At 35.2% G+C, this 21,613-nt stretch overlaps 1 protein-coding gene and 1 long non-coding RNA gene across 3 annotated transcripts in view; both read right to left on the reverse strand.

The window, feature by feature from the left end:
- Nucleotides 1–16,416, reverse strand: part of LOC125665513 (polycystic kidney disease protein 1-like 1) — a 221,997-nt gene extending 205,581 nt beyond the window's left edge. The window contains exons 1-2 of one of the 2 annotated variants that reach the window (XM_048898165.2): nt 16,154–16,416; nt 6,792–6,942 (exon numbers count right to left, since the gene is read on the reverse strand). In XM_048898165.2, the coding sequence (XP_048754122.2) occupies nt 6,792–6,942; nt 16,154–16,241 (239 nt within the window). In that variant the 5' untranslated portion in view covers nt 16,242–16,416. The remainder of the gene's footprint in view (nt 1–6,791; nt 6,943–16,153) is intronic. The other variant, XM_048898166.2, reaches the window with a different exon arrangement.
- Nucleotides 2,606–6,782, reverse strand: LOC130051039 (uncharacterized). Its single transcript, XR_008799444.1, has 2 exons — nt 3,142–6,782; nt 2,606–2,809 (listed from the first exon to the last, which is right to left on the reverse strand). It is a non-coding gene; the product is annotated as an uncharacterized LOC130051039 (long non-coding RNA).
- Nucleotides 16,417–21,613: the final 5,197 nt, after the last annotated feature.

The following is a 21,613-nucleotide window of genomic DNA, read 5'->3' on the forward strand; positions in this document are numbered from 1 at the left end:
CAGGGCCACATCACTAACCTGAGCAGTTGCATTTTCTCATGTAAAACCTTACAACAATACTGTGGAATCAATCAATTTCGTGGGGACGCAATTTTTCACTGGGTTTTGTGTATACTCCTATTCCATGAATTTCAAACCACAAGAGTTGATATATCATAAAGTATAGATCACAGTACCGGACCTAAAAGTCAAGAAATTGATCCCGAACCATGGGTGTAGCATAATTGCTACACAAGGCTATAATCAGGGTTACAAATTACAGCCTACCCAACCACCCAAGACAGTCTATTTCTCAGGCAGGTAGGGACGGAATTTCATATGATAGCCTGGCAGTTGATTTCAACAGCCAATTTACAACAGCAAATGTTTGCAAGGTGGGGCACATCCCCTCGCAAACATTTTCGAGGAAGTCCTGTAGTGACCTAAAACTTTGATGTTTTAACTCCAAAATCAATAGGGTTTTTCCTCTCTTGATTAGAAAACTACAAGCATGAGATCGACAGAGTAAAATATGTAGCCAGTAGAGTGTCTACAAACTTCTCTATCAAGTCTTGTAGTGACCTTGACCTTTGTACCCCAAAATCAAGAAGGTACTTCCTCTCTAGATTAAAAACAAGAGGCCCAAAGGCCACATCGCTCACCTGAGTCACCTTGGCTCATATTTAAAGATTTTCCCTATATATTTGTATGCAAAACTTTTATACCCCCCTTGTGATCCCATCCTACCTCTGGGGGCCATGAATTGAACAAACTTGAATCTGCATTATGCCAGGAAGCTTTCATGTAAATATCAGCTTTTCTGGCTCATTGGTTCTTGAGAAGAAGATTTTTAAAGATTTATCCTACATATTAGTATGTAAAACTTTGATCCCCTATTGTGGCCCCATCCAACCCCCGGGGGCCATGATTTGAACAAACTTGAATCCGCACTATGTCAGGAAGCTTTCATGTAAATTTAAGATTTTCTGGCCCAGTGGTTCTTGAGAAGAAGATTTTTAAATGACCCCACCTTATTTCTGCATTTTTGTGATTATCTCCCCTTTGAAATGGACATGGCCCTTCATTTGAACAAACTTGAAAGCCCTTCACCCAAGGATGCTTTGTGGCAAGTTTGGTTGAAATTGCCCAAGCGGTTTTTGAGAAGAAGACGAAAATGTGAAAAGTTTACGACGCTGACAGACAACAGACAAATTTTGATCAGAAAAGCTCACTTAAGCCTTTGGCTCAGGTGAGCTAACAAAAACTATGTGAAGTATGAAATCAATGATTTTGGCCAATTATGCAATATCTAGTAACGTCTGCTCAATGTAGGGAAACAACATCTGGACTACAAATCTTGGGGTTGTGTACTCTCATTCCACAAGCTGACCCTGATCAGAATTAAAACAAATTCCAATACAAAAATGATTTTTTTTTTTTTTTTTACAGAATTTTCGTTATAAAAATTCCATGGGTTGGTGGCTTCAAGTCCGGGTCTGACGGGTAATAGGAAACAAACATGGACACAAATATTTTTGTTTTTCGGCCTTATTTTGCAGTTTTTGATCTGTGTGTAACTGTCATCAAGATTGTCGCCATATTTCATCACAAACATCTAAGTACTTCCCGAGACATTTGAGAATCAATTAAAAAATTTGACCTGAATTTGAGATGAAGTTGAAAATGTGAAAAGTTCACGGATGCCAGACTTATGAATGATGGATCAATGTTGATCAGTATAGATCACACGAGCTTTCAGTTCACTTGAAATAAATATTGCTGATCTAATAATTATTCTAGTCACTGCTACATTTCAAATTTCATGAATACTGACTGCATCTTTTCATGGTATAGAAGAACCACATCAACTAAGTGTTGAGTAAATAAGTTGGTTTTTTTAATTAAGAAAACCAATGTATTTTATTGCAAATTCTACAATGTGTGGTCTATCAGGCTTTTGTCTAACCAAAGTGAGACAACTCCTACAGGAAACTGTCCATGCTACAATATGTAATCTGGGGTGCAGACCAATATTGGAAATAGCTAAATTCTAATATTCAGCAACAATATAAAAGATGTGTTCTTAAAACTTAAATGCCCCCAAAAGTGCCTATACTGATGAAAGACTTTACAACCTTAATGTATGTAACGTACATTAATGCGATATGACTAATTTGTACCCATCCCAGAGTAAAAACCCTGGGGTAGCAATTAAAATTCCCAATCTCTGCTTCTCCTAAATTAATCACCATATCAGCAAACTTAAAGGGAACGTAGGGTATAAAAAAATATTTTCACATTTCAAATACTAAATATTTAGTAATTAAGTCCACTGGTTATTTCCATTTGATTGTAATCTGTTGTGTAGAAATCGGCTATTAAATATAGCTACACATCATCTGCTGGAGGCTGCCATTTTGCAAGATAAAGTTATCGCTCTTTAAGATATTTCCCACAATCCCATCTGTTTATGACGTATACCGGGCAATTGCCTCTCAGTGAAAGCATCTGATCATGTCTGATTGCAAAGGATATCAATATGACCCTGATTATAATGAAGAGGAATTATTAGCAGCTTCAAATGAAAACACTAGTGCATTGGGATAAATTGATGAAAACGACACTCTTAATTCTTAAACTTTTAATTTTGTATTCTTTATACAGGATTGTTCATTATCTTCACTTCTTCATTCTTCACTTGAACATTCCTTAGCACATATGATGGACAATGACTGGGCAATTCTATCTGTATATGTTGCACAAAGTTGATTTATTCTTCAATATGGATTGAGAGTGGGATATTTTTGTCACTATTCATGTCTTCATTCAGCTGAAAATATAAAAATGAAATCAAACCATTACTTTATAACTTTAGTAATGAATTTTCATGAAAGTGCATGTACATGTACATGTATTTCACACAACAAAGAGTTTATTTTTCATAGTAGTTTTCTCTCTTTCTGATTTATTAGTACATCTGTTTACAAGAGAATCTAACAATGTGAACCTGTATACAGCACACATCAGTTGATTATCACTACACCCCTGCAGTAATTACCACATAAATGTCAAGAATTGAAAGATTAACTGCAAAGGGGGAATTCAAATGACCTTGGTTGTAAAACTTTGTTAATCATTTAATAGAGAAGTGCATCAAATTACCTGTTTCCTAAGATGCTGATAGTCCAGGTTGGTCAATAGGTTCTGCATATGAGTTTTCATTGGTTTCCAAAAGAAAATGGATTAGCTGAAAAATAATGACTAATTAATTATATATACTTACTTCATATATACTATACTTCATATATACTATACTTCATTTGTTTACTTGTACATTTTCAATTTCTTTAAAAACAATAGTATAATACAAAATGTGCTAGTGCTGTGATGATTTTTGAAAGTATAACATGTATCCTGCTTTTCCTCATCTTTTTGAGCTATTTTCTCTTATTTCTTAGGCTTGCTGTCATCAAATATTTTAGTTACTGCATCTTCTTTTTAATAGGTTTTGGTGTGTATCCCAATATCTTAACTTAAATAGATATTAATTTAACTTTGAATATTTAAAAAGCAGTGTTTACCCATCCCTTCATATTTAGCCTGTACAAAATGTTCACTGGATAAGGATAGATTAAATTAGAAAATTATTATATAAGTAAAAGTTTGTTGTAAATAAACTCTGGTTATACACATTAAGAATTATTAGTATTTACTGAGTAAAAAGCAAATATAACTGGTACTTACCCTGATATCCTCTTTAAAAGACTCTTTCTCAAAATGCCGTTCAAAAACAAAAGATTCACTTCCAAGGTTATGTATCCAATTATTGCACAATGTTCATAGTTTTGGGGGGAGATCAGGGATGCTAAAAGGTAGATACATGTATTCCTTTTTCTTTGACCACAGTGCAAAATTTCGCTTGAACTCCTGATATTTAGATTATAGATACTCTGTAACCCATTTAGTGCTATAGGCACAGCAGTTGTAATGAATTGCCGCATACACGTCATCAGCCGCCATGATAAGAGATTCTCCCATTCAGCTCAGTTTTCAGTGTAAATGACAGATTAAATCTTGTTATCAGCAGCAATTATTTTTTCTATGCTAGATTTTGTTGTCTGCATGGTACCAGTTTTCACATATCAAAATTTGATTTTTGACCCTACGTTCCCTTTAAAGAAATCTTTCAAATGATATCTTAAGACAATAAATAACTATAAGAATTTTGGCACCACCCTACAACCAAAACCCTTACCCTTGGGATCATTGAATTCACAACTTTGGTAAAGGACTACCAACTCCTTCTAAATATCTATTTAGTATCAATAGCATCAAAGATGTTATTGAAATGTTTTACACATGAATACTATCTATATAAATACAGTGCACTCCATTTATATTGAAGTTGGTTATATTGAACTATCTGTTATATTGAAGTTAAAATAAATCCCTAGTAGCAATATTTGTGTAGTTGAGCATTGGTTATATTGAACTTTGGGGTCCCCTGAATTTCATTATATCCAGAGTATACAGTACTAAGTTTTGCCCTGCCCTGCAGTCAGAACCTCTACCCCGACAAGCATGAAATTTAAAATTTTGGTAGAGGCCTTCCTGATCTTCATCACTCTGCATCTATAGTTACAGATAGGTGGTTTTACAAATGAAGATTTTTGAAAATTGGTCAATTTTTGACAGTTTTTGACCCGCCTCTAAAGCTAATGGAGTGCAGCAGTCCTAAAATTTACAATTTATGTCCCCCTTGTCCCAAAGATGCTTCATACAAAATTTGAAAAGAATTGGAATGGTAGTTATCATGAAGAAGTTCAAAATGTTCAATTGTTAACCCATAAAAAAGTATATATAGCGCACTTGGTATCCAATTTCGCCTACATAAATACTTTTTTTTTGAATATCATTGTTTACAAATATTCTGCTACACAATGTCAGTTTGTACTTGTGTTTTACCCAAATTACTCAATAAAGATATCTATATGTTGATAGTATCTTTATTTGATAAGCATAAACATCATTGTGATTATATACAGTATATAGTAGATGTAACATAATGGGCCTTTAAAAAATTGCAAACTGTTTCAAAAGGCCACCCTAAACCAGAAATAAAACACTGAAATTGTTTTACTTGTGTATGACTGTATAAAAGTCCATTTGAGGAAATTTGGTTTAAGGTGGCCCTCTTGTTGAAAATGGTTAAAATATTTTTTAAATCATTCTCAAAATTTAATTACCTTGAGATTTAGCAGTCTGTCAAAGGTGTAATCTTTAAACTTACATGCCTGGGTGGCCTAGTGGTAGGTTTAGGTACTCGGTAATCTTACACTTAAAGCATACATTCCAAGTTCAAGTCCGATATTTTCCCAATCTATTTTTTTTTTTATTTGCCTTTCATTTTTTTGGGTCGTTTTCTTGGGGGTATAAATGTGATACATATATTTCAAAAATTATTAGTAATTTCATTATAACTTTGCAAGTTACAACTCAAGGAAAAGGAATTTATACATATAGTTTCAATTTAGTATCAATAGCACTAAAGTAGACGTTATTTAAATGTTTCACACATAAACGCATTAATATATACCAAGTTTGGCCCCATCCTGAAGTCAGAACCTCTACCCAGGAGATCATGAAATTTACAAATTTGGTAGAGGCCTTCCTGATCTTCATCACTATGCATTTAGTTTTTTTACACACTTGCATACAAGAGTATAGTTTCTGATTTAATTTTGCATGACAAGAGTGTGCATTTTGTATGTAAATCTACAGTGGAGCCGCGGTAATCCAGACGCCATTAATACGGACGCTTCACCTTCCATACAATTTTTCTAGGAAACGGAATTTTTATACGTTATTTTGCATCATTAATCCAGAAATTCGCGTTCCGGATGGTCATTTTTTACTACAAAACGTTAAAATGCATTGAAAATTGTACCGTTAATCCGGACAGTAATTTTTTTTAAAGGAAAGTCTGTGTCGGACAATTTTAGCAAGGCGTAAATTATAAAGAAAACAAGACAAACTGTCTAATTGAAGTGATTACCTGCACCCTGTCAACACCTCCCTTTAATTAGGTGGTGTGTGATGATATGTCAGTTAGATAGGCAAATACACTGCACACGTATATTTCAATTTTAGAGCTTTGAAATGCATGTAAATATTAACATTATATCATGATTTATTTACTAATGCAAATGGTTAAATCCAATGATAGAATGTGTTTAATTCAATATGCATCAATAAAGTATGCATATTGGTTACTTATGTATAAAGATGAAAAATATGTGATTCAGTTATCCGGACGCTTCATTTATCCAGATGATTTTGCTAGGAACCAAAGTGTCCGGATTAACGAGGCTCCACTGTATCTGTATAGATCTGTCAATCAAAATCTGGGCAGTAGTTTTCCCTATAGATTTGATGCTGGTCACATGGTCTCTGTCCTTCCTAGTTTTACTCCATTAACCCTCATCCTTTCAAATTATGAATGCTGCAGTGCTCTAACATACCCCCAGCTGAAACTCAGCATGGTGTCAATCTAAAGCCAAACACTGGACACAAATTGTTATTAAGTTTCTGTTAGTCTTACACTCAGCATAGTGTCAATCTAAAGTCAAACACTGGACACAAATTGTTATTCAGTTTCTGTTAGTCTTATACCAACAGGGTTAAAGGGGACTATTAGTTACACAATAAAGAATTCTGTAAAATCTACCTCAATTTTCCTCAATGGATTTTGTTAACTGAACTAAAGATTATTTAGTCAGGTAACATTTGAATAAGACTCATATCATACACACCTTTGCTGAAGGCAATCTCGACAACACTCCGCGACTCTGAAGCTAAGACATTGGGAATAGTTTAAGAAACCATGCTGTTTTTCTATGGACAATTCCTGTTGCATATCAGTTCTTTGTAATCTTGAGTAACATCCTTGGAACCAGTACTGTTCTAAAAAATGAAAATACAACTCCTTTAAATGTTGTTCAAAATAAATCTTTTTATTTACCTTTCCAAGCAGTTTAAATAGATCTATCAGAATATAGATGGCTTACTTAAGAACAAAGAAGTATTCTATTAATATTGCACATTGATTAAGTTTTGTTATAGTGTGTGCTGGTCATGATGAACTGAAGTGAGGGTTTTTCTTTTTTTTTTTACTAAAATCTTTCTCTGGGGAGGGGGGGGGGGGGGGGGGGGAGAGAGAATACATGTCAATTTTAAGAGAATAGAAATTACAAAGCAATTTATTCTATCATGCCAGAGTTTTTTTAATTTTCTCTTTAACGGAAAACGTCGACCCGATTTTTCTTAAAAACTGGGGGGGGAAATAGAAGAGGTAAAATTTACTTTTATTTTTTAAATCCCAGCTGAACATCTATTTTGTGATGTTTTCAAATAAAACCAGTATCGTTATACACAATAATAATCATGTAAACGCTTGTTGATAAGTGAATTTTTTAATGCTGAATTAGAGCGTCTTACTGATTACGACATTTACCATTCATTTGATGAGAACTAGTTTAATGACGTTTCCGCGGGAATATGGAGGATCACATGCACATCAGAATCGATGTTAAATGCATCGACACAGCAGTTTGCCGCAGCAAAATTGTGAAGGCAATTTAAATGACATTGTTGAGCATGTCATTTCGGATCTCTTAGAAGAATCAGACAAAAATGTCTCCCTCAAAATATCTCGGATCATTAGCAGTTGGTTAGTGAAAACAATGACATAGATCCTCAAACACCTATCAGCGTGTTAAAAGATCTTGGGTAAGCCATTGCATAGTTATATAGTCATACACTATGAAAATCAGATTGTTAAAAGTATCTTGTGATAATTCACGCACATCGATACTGATTAACACTTCCATGGTAACATTGAATGGGTATTGATGTAGACTCGTACGTACTCATAGATTTTGTTTGAATGTTTAGGATTAACATATTTTAGATACAAATCCATCATGTCTGCGTGGGTGATAAATTTCAAGTCTGGCCAGGATTCCAACAGTAACACAGCTGTCCAGAGGAAGAATATATTCGATGTATTGAAGGTCACTACTAGAAGTTGCACACATAAGTTTATGTAGCTTCCTACTTCATTTGATTTTATTAACGTTTTATTTTCTAATAGGGTCAACACAGATTTTTGATACAATAAGCTTCCATTGTGGAGACTCAGATGTGACCAATTGTGAAGAATTCAGGAGACTTCAAGAAGTTTTGCTATCGTTCGTCCCATATGATATATGCCAAGCATGTCTGCTTGAAGGAAAAATAAATTTCCACACGGAATGCCAAGAAGTGAAGAAACTGATTTAATACTCTGTCAGTTAAAATGTACTGAATCCAAAATGCTAAACATTTTTTATTGTGTGGATTTCTATTTTTTTTTTTTTTGGTAAAAAAAAAAAAAAAAAAAAAAAAAAAGGCACCCTTTTTTGCAATTTTATTTTTTTTATCGACTCGTCTCAACACTTTTGGGGCTTTTTTTAAATATTTATTTCACCCCCTCGACTCCATTTTTTAGACAAAATTCCTGTTAAACAGAAAATAAAAAAACTCTGGCCTCAACTCCATAAATATCTTAATTCTGTTCATGAATATAAAGAAAATATGCATAGTACTAATTACCTACAACAGAAAGCAAACATTCAAGTTCAGCATGACTAGTTTTTGTGAAACTTCGTGAAAACTTACAGAATATAAAAGAATTTTTTACTCAACAACCCTCCTATCAATCATAATAATTAAAACAGTTTGGCATCTAAACAATCATAATAAGAGATTTAATTCTGGTCTTTAACATAATGCATCTAGTACTATACTAATTGTTACAGAAAACTGCTCATCATGCCATCAATACCAATTCTAAAACTGGTTAACAAGAGGCCCATGGGCCACATCACTCATCTGAGTCACTTAGGTTCTGCCGTTGTTCAGCTGCTGTGATTTTTTTTTGGGGGGGGGGGGGGACAGAAAAATTTTGACCCCCATATTTTGGCCCCAACGGATCACAACATAACTGATGAAAATGAATTCACATAATAGAGATGCCTCAAAACCAATACAACTCGCATGCAGACCTGTTTACCCATTCTGACTGATGTCAGTATTCTAGAAACAAGTTGTCAGTATTTGGAGCACTTCGTCAGTATAAAAGTTGAATATAACATTAAATGCTACTGGGGTTGTTAAATCTTTTTTTTATATGAAGAACTTCATGTATAATATAAACAAACACTGACAATGGATGTTGCTGTTTATACTGTTGCTTTTGTATTTTACATTTGTAGTAATGTGTAATTATTATGCTTTTACATCATTGTTTAAAGAAATTGTCATATTTTATATCATTTAGTATTTGATAGTCCATGACGTTTTCTTCTTGTTGAAGGTTGCCGGTAAAAATGTATCAATTGTGACCTTGCTCTTTGTCCAATAAATTTTGTTTTAGTTACGTTCTCCACATCCATGACATTTATCCCTGAATTTCAAAACAATTTGAGCTTGATAAAAAATGGAACTAAAAACAAGTGATGTTTGTAAAACACATATGCCCCCCATGGTGCAAAATTGAAAAGGGTCATACACACACATCATTTAATTGATAGTAGTATCATCAATTCAAAATATTGAGCAGACAATATCTTCCTATGTCAAGAGTGAATTGACCATGTGACCTAAAAATCAATAGGGGTCATCTACTCCTTATGCTGTACCAGTGTACCAAGTTTGGTGTCAATCAAGCAAATAATTCTTAAAATATAGGAGACAATATATTACTATGTCCAGTTCAACTATTGACTTTTGACCTCAAAATCAATATGGGCCATCTCCTGAAGATGTACCAGTGTACTAAGTTTGATGTCTGTCAAGCAAAAGGGTTATCAAGATATTGAGTGGACAGTATATTATATGTCCATTTTGACCCTTGACCTTTGACCATGTGACCTCAAAATCAATAGGAGTCATCTTCTCCTGAATATACACCAGTGTACTAAGTTTGATGTCTGTCAAGCAAAGGGTTCTCAAGATATTCAGTGGACAGTATATATTCCAATGTCCAGGTTAACCCTTGACCTTTGAACATGTGACCTCAAAATCAATAGGGATCATCTTCTCCTGAAGATGTACCAGTGTACCAAGTTTGATGTCTGTCAAGCAAAGGGTTGTCAAGATATTGAACGGACAGTATATTCCTATGTCCAGTTTGACCCTTGACCTTTGAACATGTGACCTCAAAATCAATAGGGGTCATCTTCTCCTGAAGAAGTACCATTGTACTAAGTTTAATGTCTGTCAAGCAAAGGGTTCTCAAGATATTGAGCGGATATTATATTACTATGACCATTTTGACCTTTCACCATGTGACCTCAAAATCAATAGGGGTCATCTTCTCCTGAAGACGTACCAGTGTACCAAGTTTGATGTCTGTCAAGCAAAGGGTTCTCAAGATATTGAACAGACAGTATATTCCTATGCCCAGTTTGACCCTTGAACTTTGACCATATGACCTCAAAATCAATAGGGGTCACCTACTCCTTAGGATGTACCAGTGTGCCAAGTTTGATGTCTTTCACGCAAAGGGTTCTCAAGATATTGAGCGGACATTATATTCCAATGTCCAGAGTGGATTGACCCTTGACCTTTTGACCTGAAAAACATTAGGGGTCCTCTTCTACTCATAACCAACCCACATATGAAATATCATTATCATCAAGTGAATGGTTCTCAAGATAATGAGCAGACAACATGTGGTCGACCGACCGATGCAAACCAATATGCCCCTCTTCTTTGAAGGGGGTGGGGGGGGGGGGGGGGGGGTGGGGATAATGAAGACACCATCTTGAATTAAACAAAAAATTTACTTTACTAGTTACTGCACGCTGACGGTAAAGTTCAGCATTGTGAGATAAAACCATAATGCTTATAATGCTTATCATTGACTTATTAGACACTTTCAGCTTCGATAGGTCTTTATGTTGTTTATTCTGAATGTGTCTGTAGCAGTCATTTTGCCTGCATGACTATGCGGGGATGAAGATAAATTTCCGCATCGTCTGCCATTGTACAGTATGAAATTTAAATTTGGAAAACAACGTATGACATACATGTCCGAGAAAGAAGACATGGAACAGCCAGAGAGTAGAGTTTTTAAAACATGAAATCATACATGCCAACTCTGAAGCATCATTGGAAACCCACAGTCCGTCACACTTCTTTTACCTCCCGTGGGACACAACGTCGATATTTTCGCACAACTCATTAAAATGCATGACCTTACGTGACCAATATAGGACCAATGGGAATCACCATAAGTATTCTAGAACTCAGAGTGTCAGCAGTAATGGTGGCGCCCATGAAAGTGTGTATGTTTTGTTGTGCCACTATCAAAGATTAGGGCTACAGGGCTCTGTAGTCAAAAACTTTACTTGAACAGTACAGCTTTGCTCTAGAGTGCCTAAACTTTCACCCAACAGGCGCATCATTTGCATGAATTAGTGATGAAACGATTGTCGCCAACAATTGATTGTCAATCGTTTTTGGCTCTTCGATTCCGATTATCGATTCTATTTTTCATAATCGATTGTCACCTGTACACTAATTAATATTAAATCCGAGATTCGTCCGACTGTAAATCCTGCTTTTATATCGAGACATGTGCGGGGGAGAGTCAAGTGGACACCACATTGAAAAGTGGGAATTCAGTGACACCAGCTAGCGTGTATGCTGCACATATCCATAAAACTAAATAGAAATAACCCCAAAAATAATAAACATTTATTAACCACATATAAATATCGATTATATCAATCATTGATCGATACAGTTCTTCCGATTATGACCAATTATCGATTATGAAATTTTTTTTTGCTTTTTCAACACTAGCGTGCATCCTTTGTACAAATAAATTAATGCGGGTATGAAAACTCAATGAGTCAATGGTCATGAAAGTGGGCCAAATGAAAAAGAAAAAAGATAAGTAATTAGGCATGTTTACATTTTAAATAATTTCTAAACAAGCTGATAAAGAAGTTGTAAAGCATCTCGCTGAAAGCTTTGCAACTTGTTCAACTTAAATGTAGTCAAAATCTTCACTTTGAAAGCCATATTTTTCTAATGCTCCCAAACACTGGAAATAATGGACTTTTTCATTGGTTGAATATCGCAATAAGAAACAGTAATGCGACCAATCTCAAAGAAGCCGAGACACACCTTCCAGCGAAAATATAGGTGTTGTGTCCCACGGGAGGTAAATGAAGTGCGACCGACCATGGGATTCCGATGATGGCTCTGTAGAGGCTTTCAAGATTGCCCTATACAGAACCAGCGCCAATAATATCGCTGTTCGGACTGCTCTCTCTGTGCCATGGTATAAAAGCCTACATCAGATTCTACAACATATGGATACAAACCGATACAAATACCTACCTATGTCTTATAACCCAAATGCAAGGATGGCGCTAGTTCCTCTGTATTTCACAGAACTCCAGATAATTTTTTGGTTTATGATAAAAAGAACTACAAAGGATATTCACCAATGAATATTCAAGTTTTTATTTTACAGTATTTATAAACACCAACCAAACAAACAGTCTTCGACGTTAACCAGTGGCCCGATGGCAGAGGACAATAAAATCGGGATCGGGCTTCTTAAAATATTGAACCCAGGAGTCCGGCGGGCCTATAAATCTTTTCTTATATGTTCTGTATATATTACAAATAATGCGTGAGATTGACTCAGACTTTGTCATGACTTAGTAGTCAAATTTCGCATAGAAAAACGATCAACCATGCTACATTTTCTGAAATATAGGGAGGGGGCTCGTCCGGGAAATTCAAAACCACCCAAGCGCATTTCACAATAACAACCATCAGATCGTAAGAGGAGAAAAGAACGAAAATTCATGCCCCATTGGACCGAGGGTAGGCCTTGGCTAAGATTTGATTCTGGAGAAAACAAAATGTTTTGTATGTGGTGTATACAAAACAAAGTAGAACATGAGCTGCTGATGTATACTGCGAGATTAATATGTTGAAAAATAAAATAAGATAATCCTTTTAATGTCAGTTGTTCTCTAACTATGATCATCTTGACCTGTATTTTCCTACAGTAGAACATGCATGTATCTATAGTGTAGAATCAGCATGCAGCACCTTGCAAATGACAAGTGGTCAAATTAGAAAAAAACATTTTAGGCCTGTAAAATATTGTTCGGGCTTGCAAAATTATTATACTGGGAGGCCCAAAGGGCCTGTGCTTCACAAAGTTTTTCGTGAAGACTGAACAAACAGAACCATTTGTCATAATGTAAATAAAACTTTTACAACTGAGAAACTGAAAACATTTATGACCAAAAAATATCAGTTTCAAAGTCGATATATTTTGTGTCTTAATTTCTATATAGCATTTTTTTTAAATTTAGACGAACCTAATTCTGCCCATATATATTGTTTGCACTTTGTTTCCTCTGCAAATTACTGTCGGCTTCCCCTCACCTTGTACCGTTAACCAAGTTTTGGTTTCCTCCACTCGTGTAAAATGAGTGCATGTGTGACGGAAGTCGGTAAATAAATGCGCGACTCCAGGGCTTGAAGCTAACTTTTTATGTCACCAGTCCAGTCGGACTGATGGGGTATAATTTCAACCAGTCCACAAAAAATTTTACCAGTCCAACAGTTTTCCAGAAATAATTAAACATATTTTGTTAATGTTATTAAAATGAAACAAGATGTACGGTGAATACCCCCCCCCCCCCACCCCAATCTCCCAAAAGATGTTGTTAATAGGTATAAATTACCTCTTTCCTGATTGTAAAAATATGGTTTGCCTTTGTAGAAGAAAATGGAAGATATAGTCCGAACACAAATCCATGGCATAAACCTATAATTTTGACCTTGAGATCAAAGGTCAAGGTCATAAAGAGGTCATGAATGTACCTGACACATAGTCTCATGGTGATACACCCATGTCTTATGGTATGACTATGTCAAAACCCTGTAATCAATTTTGACCTTGAGGTCAAAGTTCAAGGTCATATAGAGGTCATGAAGGTACTCAACAAATTGTCTCATGGTGATATACTCATCTGTCAAACATGATATGCCTATGTTAAAGAACAAAGAAGTTATGGCCTGGACACGAATCCATTGTAAAAAAAAAAACTTTAATTTTGACCTTGAGGTCAAGGTCATATAGAGGTCATGAAGGAACTCAACACATCCTCTCATGGTGATCTACCTGTGTGCCAAATGTGGTATGCCTAAGTCAAAGAACAAAGAAGTTATGGCCCGGACACAAATCTGCACAGACAGACGGACAGACAGAGTGATTCCTACGGTGTATATACCCCCAAAACTTCGTTTGGGGGTATAATTAAACTCAATATGCCTCAGACAATATTGTAACACTTAAATGTGGATTTATATTTACGAATCAGATTCGTCTGATATCTACAGATCGAAGCATACCAAATGTGTGTATAAAATTTCACAAGTATATTTTCCAAAATGATGCTTTAGAAAATCAACCAATCCTATCGGACTGACTAAAACAAATGTCGGTCACTCCGCAATACTTTTAACCAGTCACAGACTGACGGGCATATGTTAATTTCGATCCCTGGACTCCCATTCTTTTAAATAGTTAGTGAGACAATGCTGCAGGAGCAACCTTTCAGTAAAAACTTAAAGTTTAACGTTTGCCTGGTGACATTTTCTGTGCCATGTTTGTAGCTCAGCAATCAATCGTCTACGATTGAAAATACAAAAAGTCTTTTAGTGTGCTTTCAACTGCACTCTACCTCTTTAAGCATGTTAAGAAAGAAGTAAATATAACAATTAGGCTTATAGGTCTACATAATAAAGTTGTTTTGAGTTATCTCTAAGGGACCGGGATTAGAATCTAGGTCCTCAGTAACCCTTTGCTTGTCGTAAGAAGCGTCTCAATGGGACACTCCTTCAGATGAGACGTACGCAAAAAACCGAGACCCCGTGTCACAGCAGGTATGGCACGATAAAGATCCCTCCCTGCCGTTAGCGCTGAGCATAGACCTAAATTTTGCAGCCCTTCACCGGCAATGGTGATGTCTCCATATGAGTGAAAGATTCTCGAGAAGGACGTTAAACAATATTCAATCAATCAATCTAAGCTGTCTTTCAAAATTGTCAGCTAAACGTTTTTCATATAGGGATTATTTCATGTAATATCAAGCGCCGAGCTAACCACAATTCATATGAATAGATAATTTGTACTTATATTACTCTATCGTAAGTATGCATTTGTTTAGGAGTGTAAAACGTATTTACATTCGCTAATGCATAATAGTACACCTGATATTCAAAGTTCTCTAATGTGTATTTGGTAAAAGTTAATGAGTATTTACGCTCATACGAACCTAAACTGAAGCTCTGAATTTCAGAATCAGACAGATTGTAACTTTTGCTTTTTCGGGTGTCATTTATTTAATTCATGGGAATTTCCTTCCATATTTCCAATCTATTCATTGTTTTTGCTGTTACAACATCATTTGGTAGTCCATGCCAAGGGTCTATAATATCAAGATTTCCTCTTGTCTTGGATATATATATATATTTTTAATGACCCATTGTTAATGATGGAATAATTTCAAATAGGCCTAATATCGTTACATACAGAAGTTCTCGGAATATAACATTCAAATACACACCATTTGTTTAGTTTCAGTTTAAAAATAATAATAGATACATCCAGCACACAATACAAACCGATTCGTTCAGTTCCTGTTATTTCACTTTTTTTTCTCACCAAATTTTTCTACGTCGGTTAAAAAGCTCTACAAAGCTTGTGTTTGACATGTTGAATGTATATAGTGCCGACTTTAAATAAAATTTACTTTACTTTTTACGTCGTCAAGTGGGCCTAAAATGTGATTATTTCGCGGTTATACTTTGCCTTTCATCAGTTTAACTATTAATTCCCATTCAATAAATCATTAATGAACAATGAGTGACTGAGGGTGGTAAGTTAGAATATTTCGCGTATCTCGTTCGTATGGTTGTGTTACCTGTCGGCTGTCAGGTGCGAACTCAAGCATCATAAAATGTGAGTGCTCGCTAGGCCCCCTAATCAACATACAATCATAATCAATGATGTCTCTGTCTGTCATCTTACCTGTACTGGTCACGGTACAAGTTAGGAAAAGCACACACCAGCACAACTGAAAGGCATGGACGATATCACGTTTTCCACGGATCAGCATTCTCCGTCAACTTTTGCTACTTTCATGTTTCTTTCCGAACTTTTGTATTCATACTCCAATTCGTAAGCGGCGCGGGGATTGATAATTTTTTGCCCACATATTTTTTCTACTATGAAAAAATGCAGACGACTTGTTCAAAGTTACGTCCTCGCAACAAGAATATACATATTATATCTGGGTTTTGAGGCATAGTGTATTAGTGTGACGTCAGTTGCTGAGATCTACTTTTTTTCGCGGCGTGTTTGCGTTTACTCAGCATCCCAAACACACGGAAAGGTCATGTGCACCTACCTACCTCTCTCTCTCTCTCTCTCTCTCTCTCTCTCTCTCTCTCTCCATGCGAAAAGAGAGGGAGAGAGATTTGAGATATTATTATTTCCTCCAAATTAATGGAATATTATAGATCTAGGCCTAGCCTAGTTATAAATCATAATGGTGAGTAGGCCTATAGGCCTAGATATAAGTTTTTGTCAATATATTTGAATGGGTGTTAAATAATCTACACTGAATTGAGAAATTAGGACAATTGTTATTAATCTGAGATTTTGTATTATGTTACATGTAATAGGTTAGTATATGATGTGCGCCTCTTGTTTGGTAATCGTCAATAAAGCATTTAATTGAATAAATTTCATTTTATGTAAGATTTATTTTCAAAGCTTAACCTACACCTTTCAAGATATCACAACCATAAAAATTGTCTTTCATGATACTGATATTCAGACAAGGCATCTAGGCCTACTCTAGCTTCTGAGTATTGATTATATAATATTTTTAAGCAAAGTTTCTCTGTCGTCCTAAAGGTTAATTCTATTACCGAAACAGTCAAGAATTTGTAAAGCAGTACTGAAGCAAAATTGTTCGTTTTAACGTTCTCCATTGAAAGATAGAAGATTACATAATAAGGGAAGAAACGTTGATGCTTTCAATCTTTTAAATATTTTTTAAAGCACCGAAGAACAAATTAATTAAATTTGCTCAAAATAATAAGCAACTTTTCAGTGGCGTAGCTTCCATTGAGGCAACCGAGACAGCTGCCTCGGTAAAAAAAAAAAAAAAAAAAAAAAAAAAAACCAAACAAAAAAAAAAACACCTTTTACGTTGTTAAAATGTCAATAGCTTCTGGGGGGCTGCGCCCCCCAGACCCCCTGCCTCGGTAATATTCGAACCCAAGCTACGCCTATGCTTTTAAAACACAATAATTTTTTTTTTCTAAAATGGAGGGTGAGTTACGATAGTGTCGTCCCCGAACGTTAATATCCCAACATTATCTATTTTGCTTAAACGTTGTAGAACAAAGGTCGTAGCTTTTTACTATATCAAGTTTTGGGGCAAGCACCTTTTAAAAATATGGGACTGAGAGGGGTCAAGTATTTTCCCTATGATTGAAAATTTTCAAAGTTAACAAGAATTTTTAAATTGTTGTTGAAGGAAATATTCGTTTTGACATTCTCTAACTACTGATACATATGTACCATCGGAAATATTATTGATTACACGATAAAGGATTCATTGTGGGAAAATATCTAATTAGATTATCTTGAAACTGGAGAATATTTGATTTGTTAATCATCGTCGAACAAAAGTTACGGGTAATGTCAAGACGTTTTTGACAATTATATTAAGTTCTAGGGTACAGGAGGGGACCAGAAATAGTTTATAATTTTTTTTTTTAAATACTTTGTAAAGGATCATATAACAACGATTGATGTGTATGAAATTATAGATTGTGAAAAGTATGTGGTTGGTTATATTCCATTGTCTCAGAACAGAATCGGACGAAGGGCCTACTAGTGGGGGTTTTTTTGGATTTTTTTTTTTTTTTTTTTTTTTTTTTTTTTTTTTTAGTTGTTTATGTGTGGGTTTTTTATTTGAGGGGGGGGGGGTATGATTATCGTTATAGTTTTTAATCATTTTTTTTTGTGTGTGTGTGTGTGTTAATTTTGCTTGATAAGATATTTAAGACGAGGTGTGACCATTTCGAAAATTGCTGGATTCGCCACTAATCATTAAAGACAAACGTGTACATCTCCTTTTTCTTTCATTACTCTCAGGGAAAACGTTGATTTTTGTGTAGCCAATTCATTTCTGCCTTATTTAAAACCAATCCTTCCACTGTCATTACAGCGTTGTAGGACAATGGACCAAGTCTACGTTGTAGGACAATGGACGCTACGTTGTGGGACAATGGATCACTACGTTGTAGCACAATGAACCGCTACGTTGTGGGACAATGGATCACTACGTTGTGGCACAATGGACCGCTACGTTGTGGCACAATGGACCGCTACGTTGTGGGACAATGGATCACTACTTTGTGGCACAATGGACCGCTACGGTGTGGCACAATGGACCGCTACGTTGTGGGACAATGGACCGCTACGTTGTGGGACAATGGACCGCTACGGTGTGGGACAATGGACCACAACGTTGTACAAAAGGCCTTTTTCTCCCTGTGGTATTTAGGTTAATCCCCAAAACAACACGAACTAAGATCTTTATGCAACGCCTTATTCCTTAACATTTGAATATCCATCTTAGTGAATATCAACAATTTCCCGTCCACCCTGGCCCTGACCTTTTCATAATTCACTTTGAAATATTACAATAATATTAGATAATTCGATGCAACCTGCATGGTCTCTTAAGTAGCATTTTTTTAATAATTAATCCATAACTTAATAAGAAATAAATTCATGAATTAAAAAGGAGTTGTGGAAGGAATTTTGTTTTCTATAACTCCCCACTACCACCACAAATATATTTTTATGTTGCACATGACAAAATGCACTAAACACCAGGGTTTTGCTAGCTTATTTTTCCACCCCATTCACCTCTCAAAGTCAAAAAGAAATTCTGAAAACTTTCTGCACGTCTAAAGGACACTACCAATTATCTCCCAAAAATGATTTGGCTACTGCATAAAATGTAAGAGGGGTTTTAGGAACCAGCGTTTGTTATGTTTTGTGTGTGTGTGTGTGTTGGGGGGGGGGGGGTCCTTTCGAAAAACCCACCGTTTTCAACCCACATTTGGGTCCCAGGGTGAAAATGAAAATTGCGAATCCTTATTGCACATCTACAGGAAACCACCAATAATCATCCAAAGATAAGTTGCCTTCTGTGTAAAATTTAAGGGGAGTTCTGGGTACCTTTTTTTTTCAAAATTAAAAATACAATTAACGCTTTTTTACCCTAGGATGAAAATGAAAATTCCGAAACCGTATTGCACATCTACAGGACACCACAAATTATCTTTCAGAAGATTCTTTGGCTATTGCGAAAATTGTAAGAGGAGTTCTGGGAACCAAGGTTTTTTATACACACATTTGGGCCCAGGATGAAAATGAAAATTTCGAAACCTTATTGCACATCTACAGGACACCATCAATCACCTTCCAACAGATGATTTGGCTACTTCGTAAAATGTAAGGGGAGTTCTGGTAACCATTTTTTTTTCTATTTTTACCAACAACAAAAAAAACAAAAACCCATCGTTTTCAATCCCCTTTTGATTTGGGTCCCAGGGTAAAAAATGAAAATTCTGAAACCTTGTTCATCTACGGAACACCACCAATCATCTTCCAAAAGATGATTTAATACTCACCGTTACTGCGTAAGATGTATGAGGAGTTCTGCGAACAAGGTTATTGCAAAAACCTTGATAAATTTTGCGTATGATAGAAATATATCTTTTATTCTTTTAGGAATTTTATTCATTGGGTAAAAAAATCGGGTAAACTATCGATACTGAAAAAGTTTATATTTCCCATAGATAATCAATCATTTATGATTTTTAAAAAGTCAGGGCAATAACTCCTATGCTGGAATTTCCTCTACTACATGTCTATTACACAACGGTTTCACTTATATCCACAGTTAATCTATGTATAATTCCAATGTTATTTATTACAATTGTTTTGATTGGCCAAAAATAAAGCTGAACAAGAGTTTATACATCAATAAATCCGAAAACGTGATGTATTCATACACGCCTGAAAACAAATAACATAGTGCGGGGGAACTATTTAAATTTTGCAATTGTTAATCAAGTGAATGAATTGGAATTATAAGAATCAAACATTCTTTTTGAAGAATTTATCGATGTGTAAACTCCGGACATCGATAAATTCTTCAAAAAGAATGTTTAATCCTATAATATTTGTTGACATTTAAGTTTTGTCATTTCATCAAGTTTTGATCTATTTTCATTATTCTGTTTAACGAAAATGTGTGATTTTCTGATGTTGACATACTGTATACTTTTGTTTTTGTCTGTCTATAATCTTTAAAAAGATGGCAACGTATGCATTTTCTTTGGTTATTAATTAAATTAAACTACATTGAATGGAAATTAATAAACTTTTTCCACGTTTAACCATTAATATTGATAAGTCACATGAGGATGGAATTACCTTAAAATAAAGAGGAGTTTGAGGAAGAAGAAAGTGTTACGGGCGGATGGACGGAGTAGGGTGACAGTATACCCGAACTTTCTCTAGAAATATTCTATGGAGCGCCAAATTAACATAAACTCAAATAATTGAAGATATATTTAATTATTTGAAGATATCATCAATTCATTTGATGCGCGCAACAACTCAATTAAAGAACCAGTCAAATAATTAGCGATATCTTCAATGCTTAATTATTGCGCGCATTCATTGAATTGTCGATAACATTAATTATTCTGTTGAATTGATGTGCTCTATAATTGAATTGTTGCTCTCTTGAAATGAACAATTGAATTGATGGATGCACGCTACAATTCAGTTGAAGAGAGCAGCAATTCAATAAATGTGCGCATCAATTCAAGATTGAATTCTTGCTCTCTTCAATTGAATTAAGGATAAAAAAAAATCTTCGAAAATCATTTTTTACTCTGTGCAACATAAAATAAATATCTATGAAAATTGAGACCATTACCAAGCTTGTGAAATCCGTAACTTAGGGGTCATACGGTGGTAAAACATTAAATCTTTCGAAAAGCATCGTGGGGACCCTGGTTAGAATAGGTCCTCAGTACCCTTTGCTTGTCGTAAGAGGCAACTAAATCGGGCCGTCCTTCGGATGAGACCACAAAAACCGAGACCCACACAGCAGGTGTGGTACGATAAAGATTTCTCCCTACTCATTGGCCATAACTGCCAAGCATAGGCCTAAATTTTGCAGCCCATCACCGGCAATGGTGACGTCTCCATATGAAAATTTGAAGTTATGTGTTAGGAGAACAGACTAATTCGTATATCTTTAAAATAAACATGCACAGGTTTTTAACATTATTCTTTGACATGATTTCATAAAATTTCATTACATTTGGTCTCGTACAATATTTTCTGTGTAGTTATTCTTTTCTTATACTGGACAAAGCACTG

The sequence above is a fragment of the Ostrea edulis genome, chromosome 10 (genome assembly GCF_947568905.1).
Source record: "Ostrea edulis chromosome 10, xbOstEdul1.1, whole genome shotgun sequence".
In the NCBI taxonomy this organism is placed as follows: domain Eukaryota; kingdom Metazoa; phylum Mollusca; class Bivalvia; order Ostreida; family Ostreidae; genus Ostrea; species Ostrea edulis.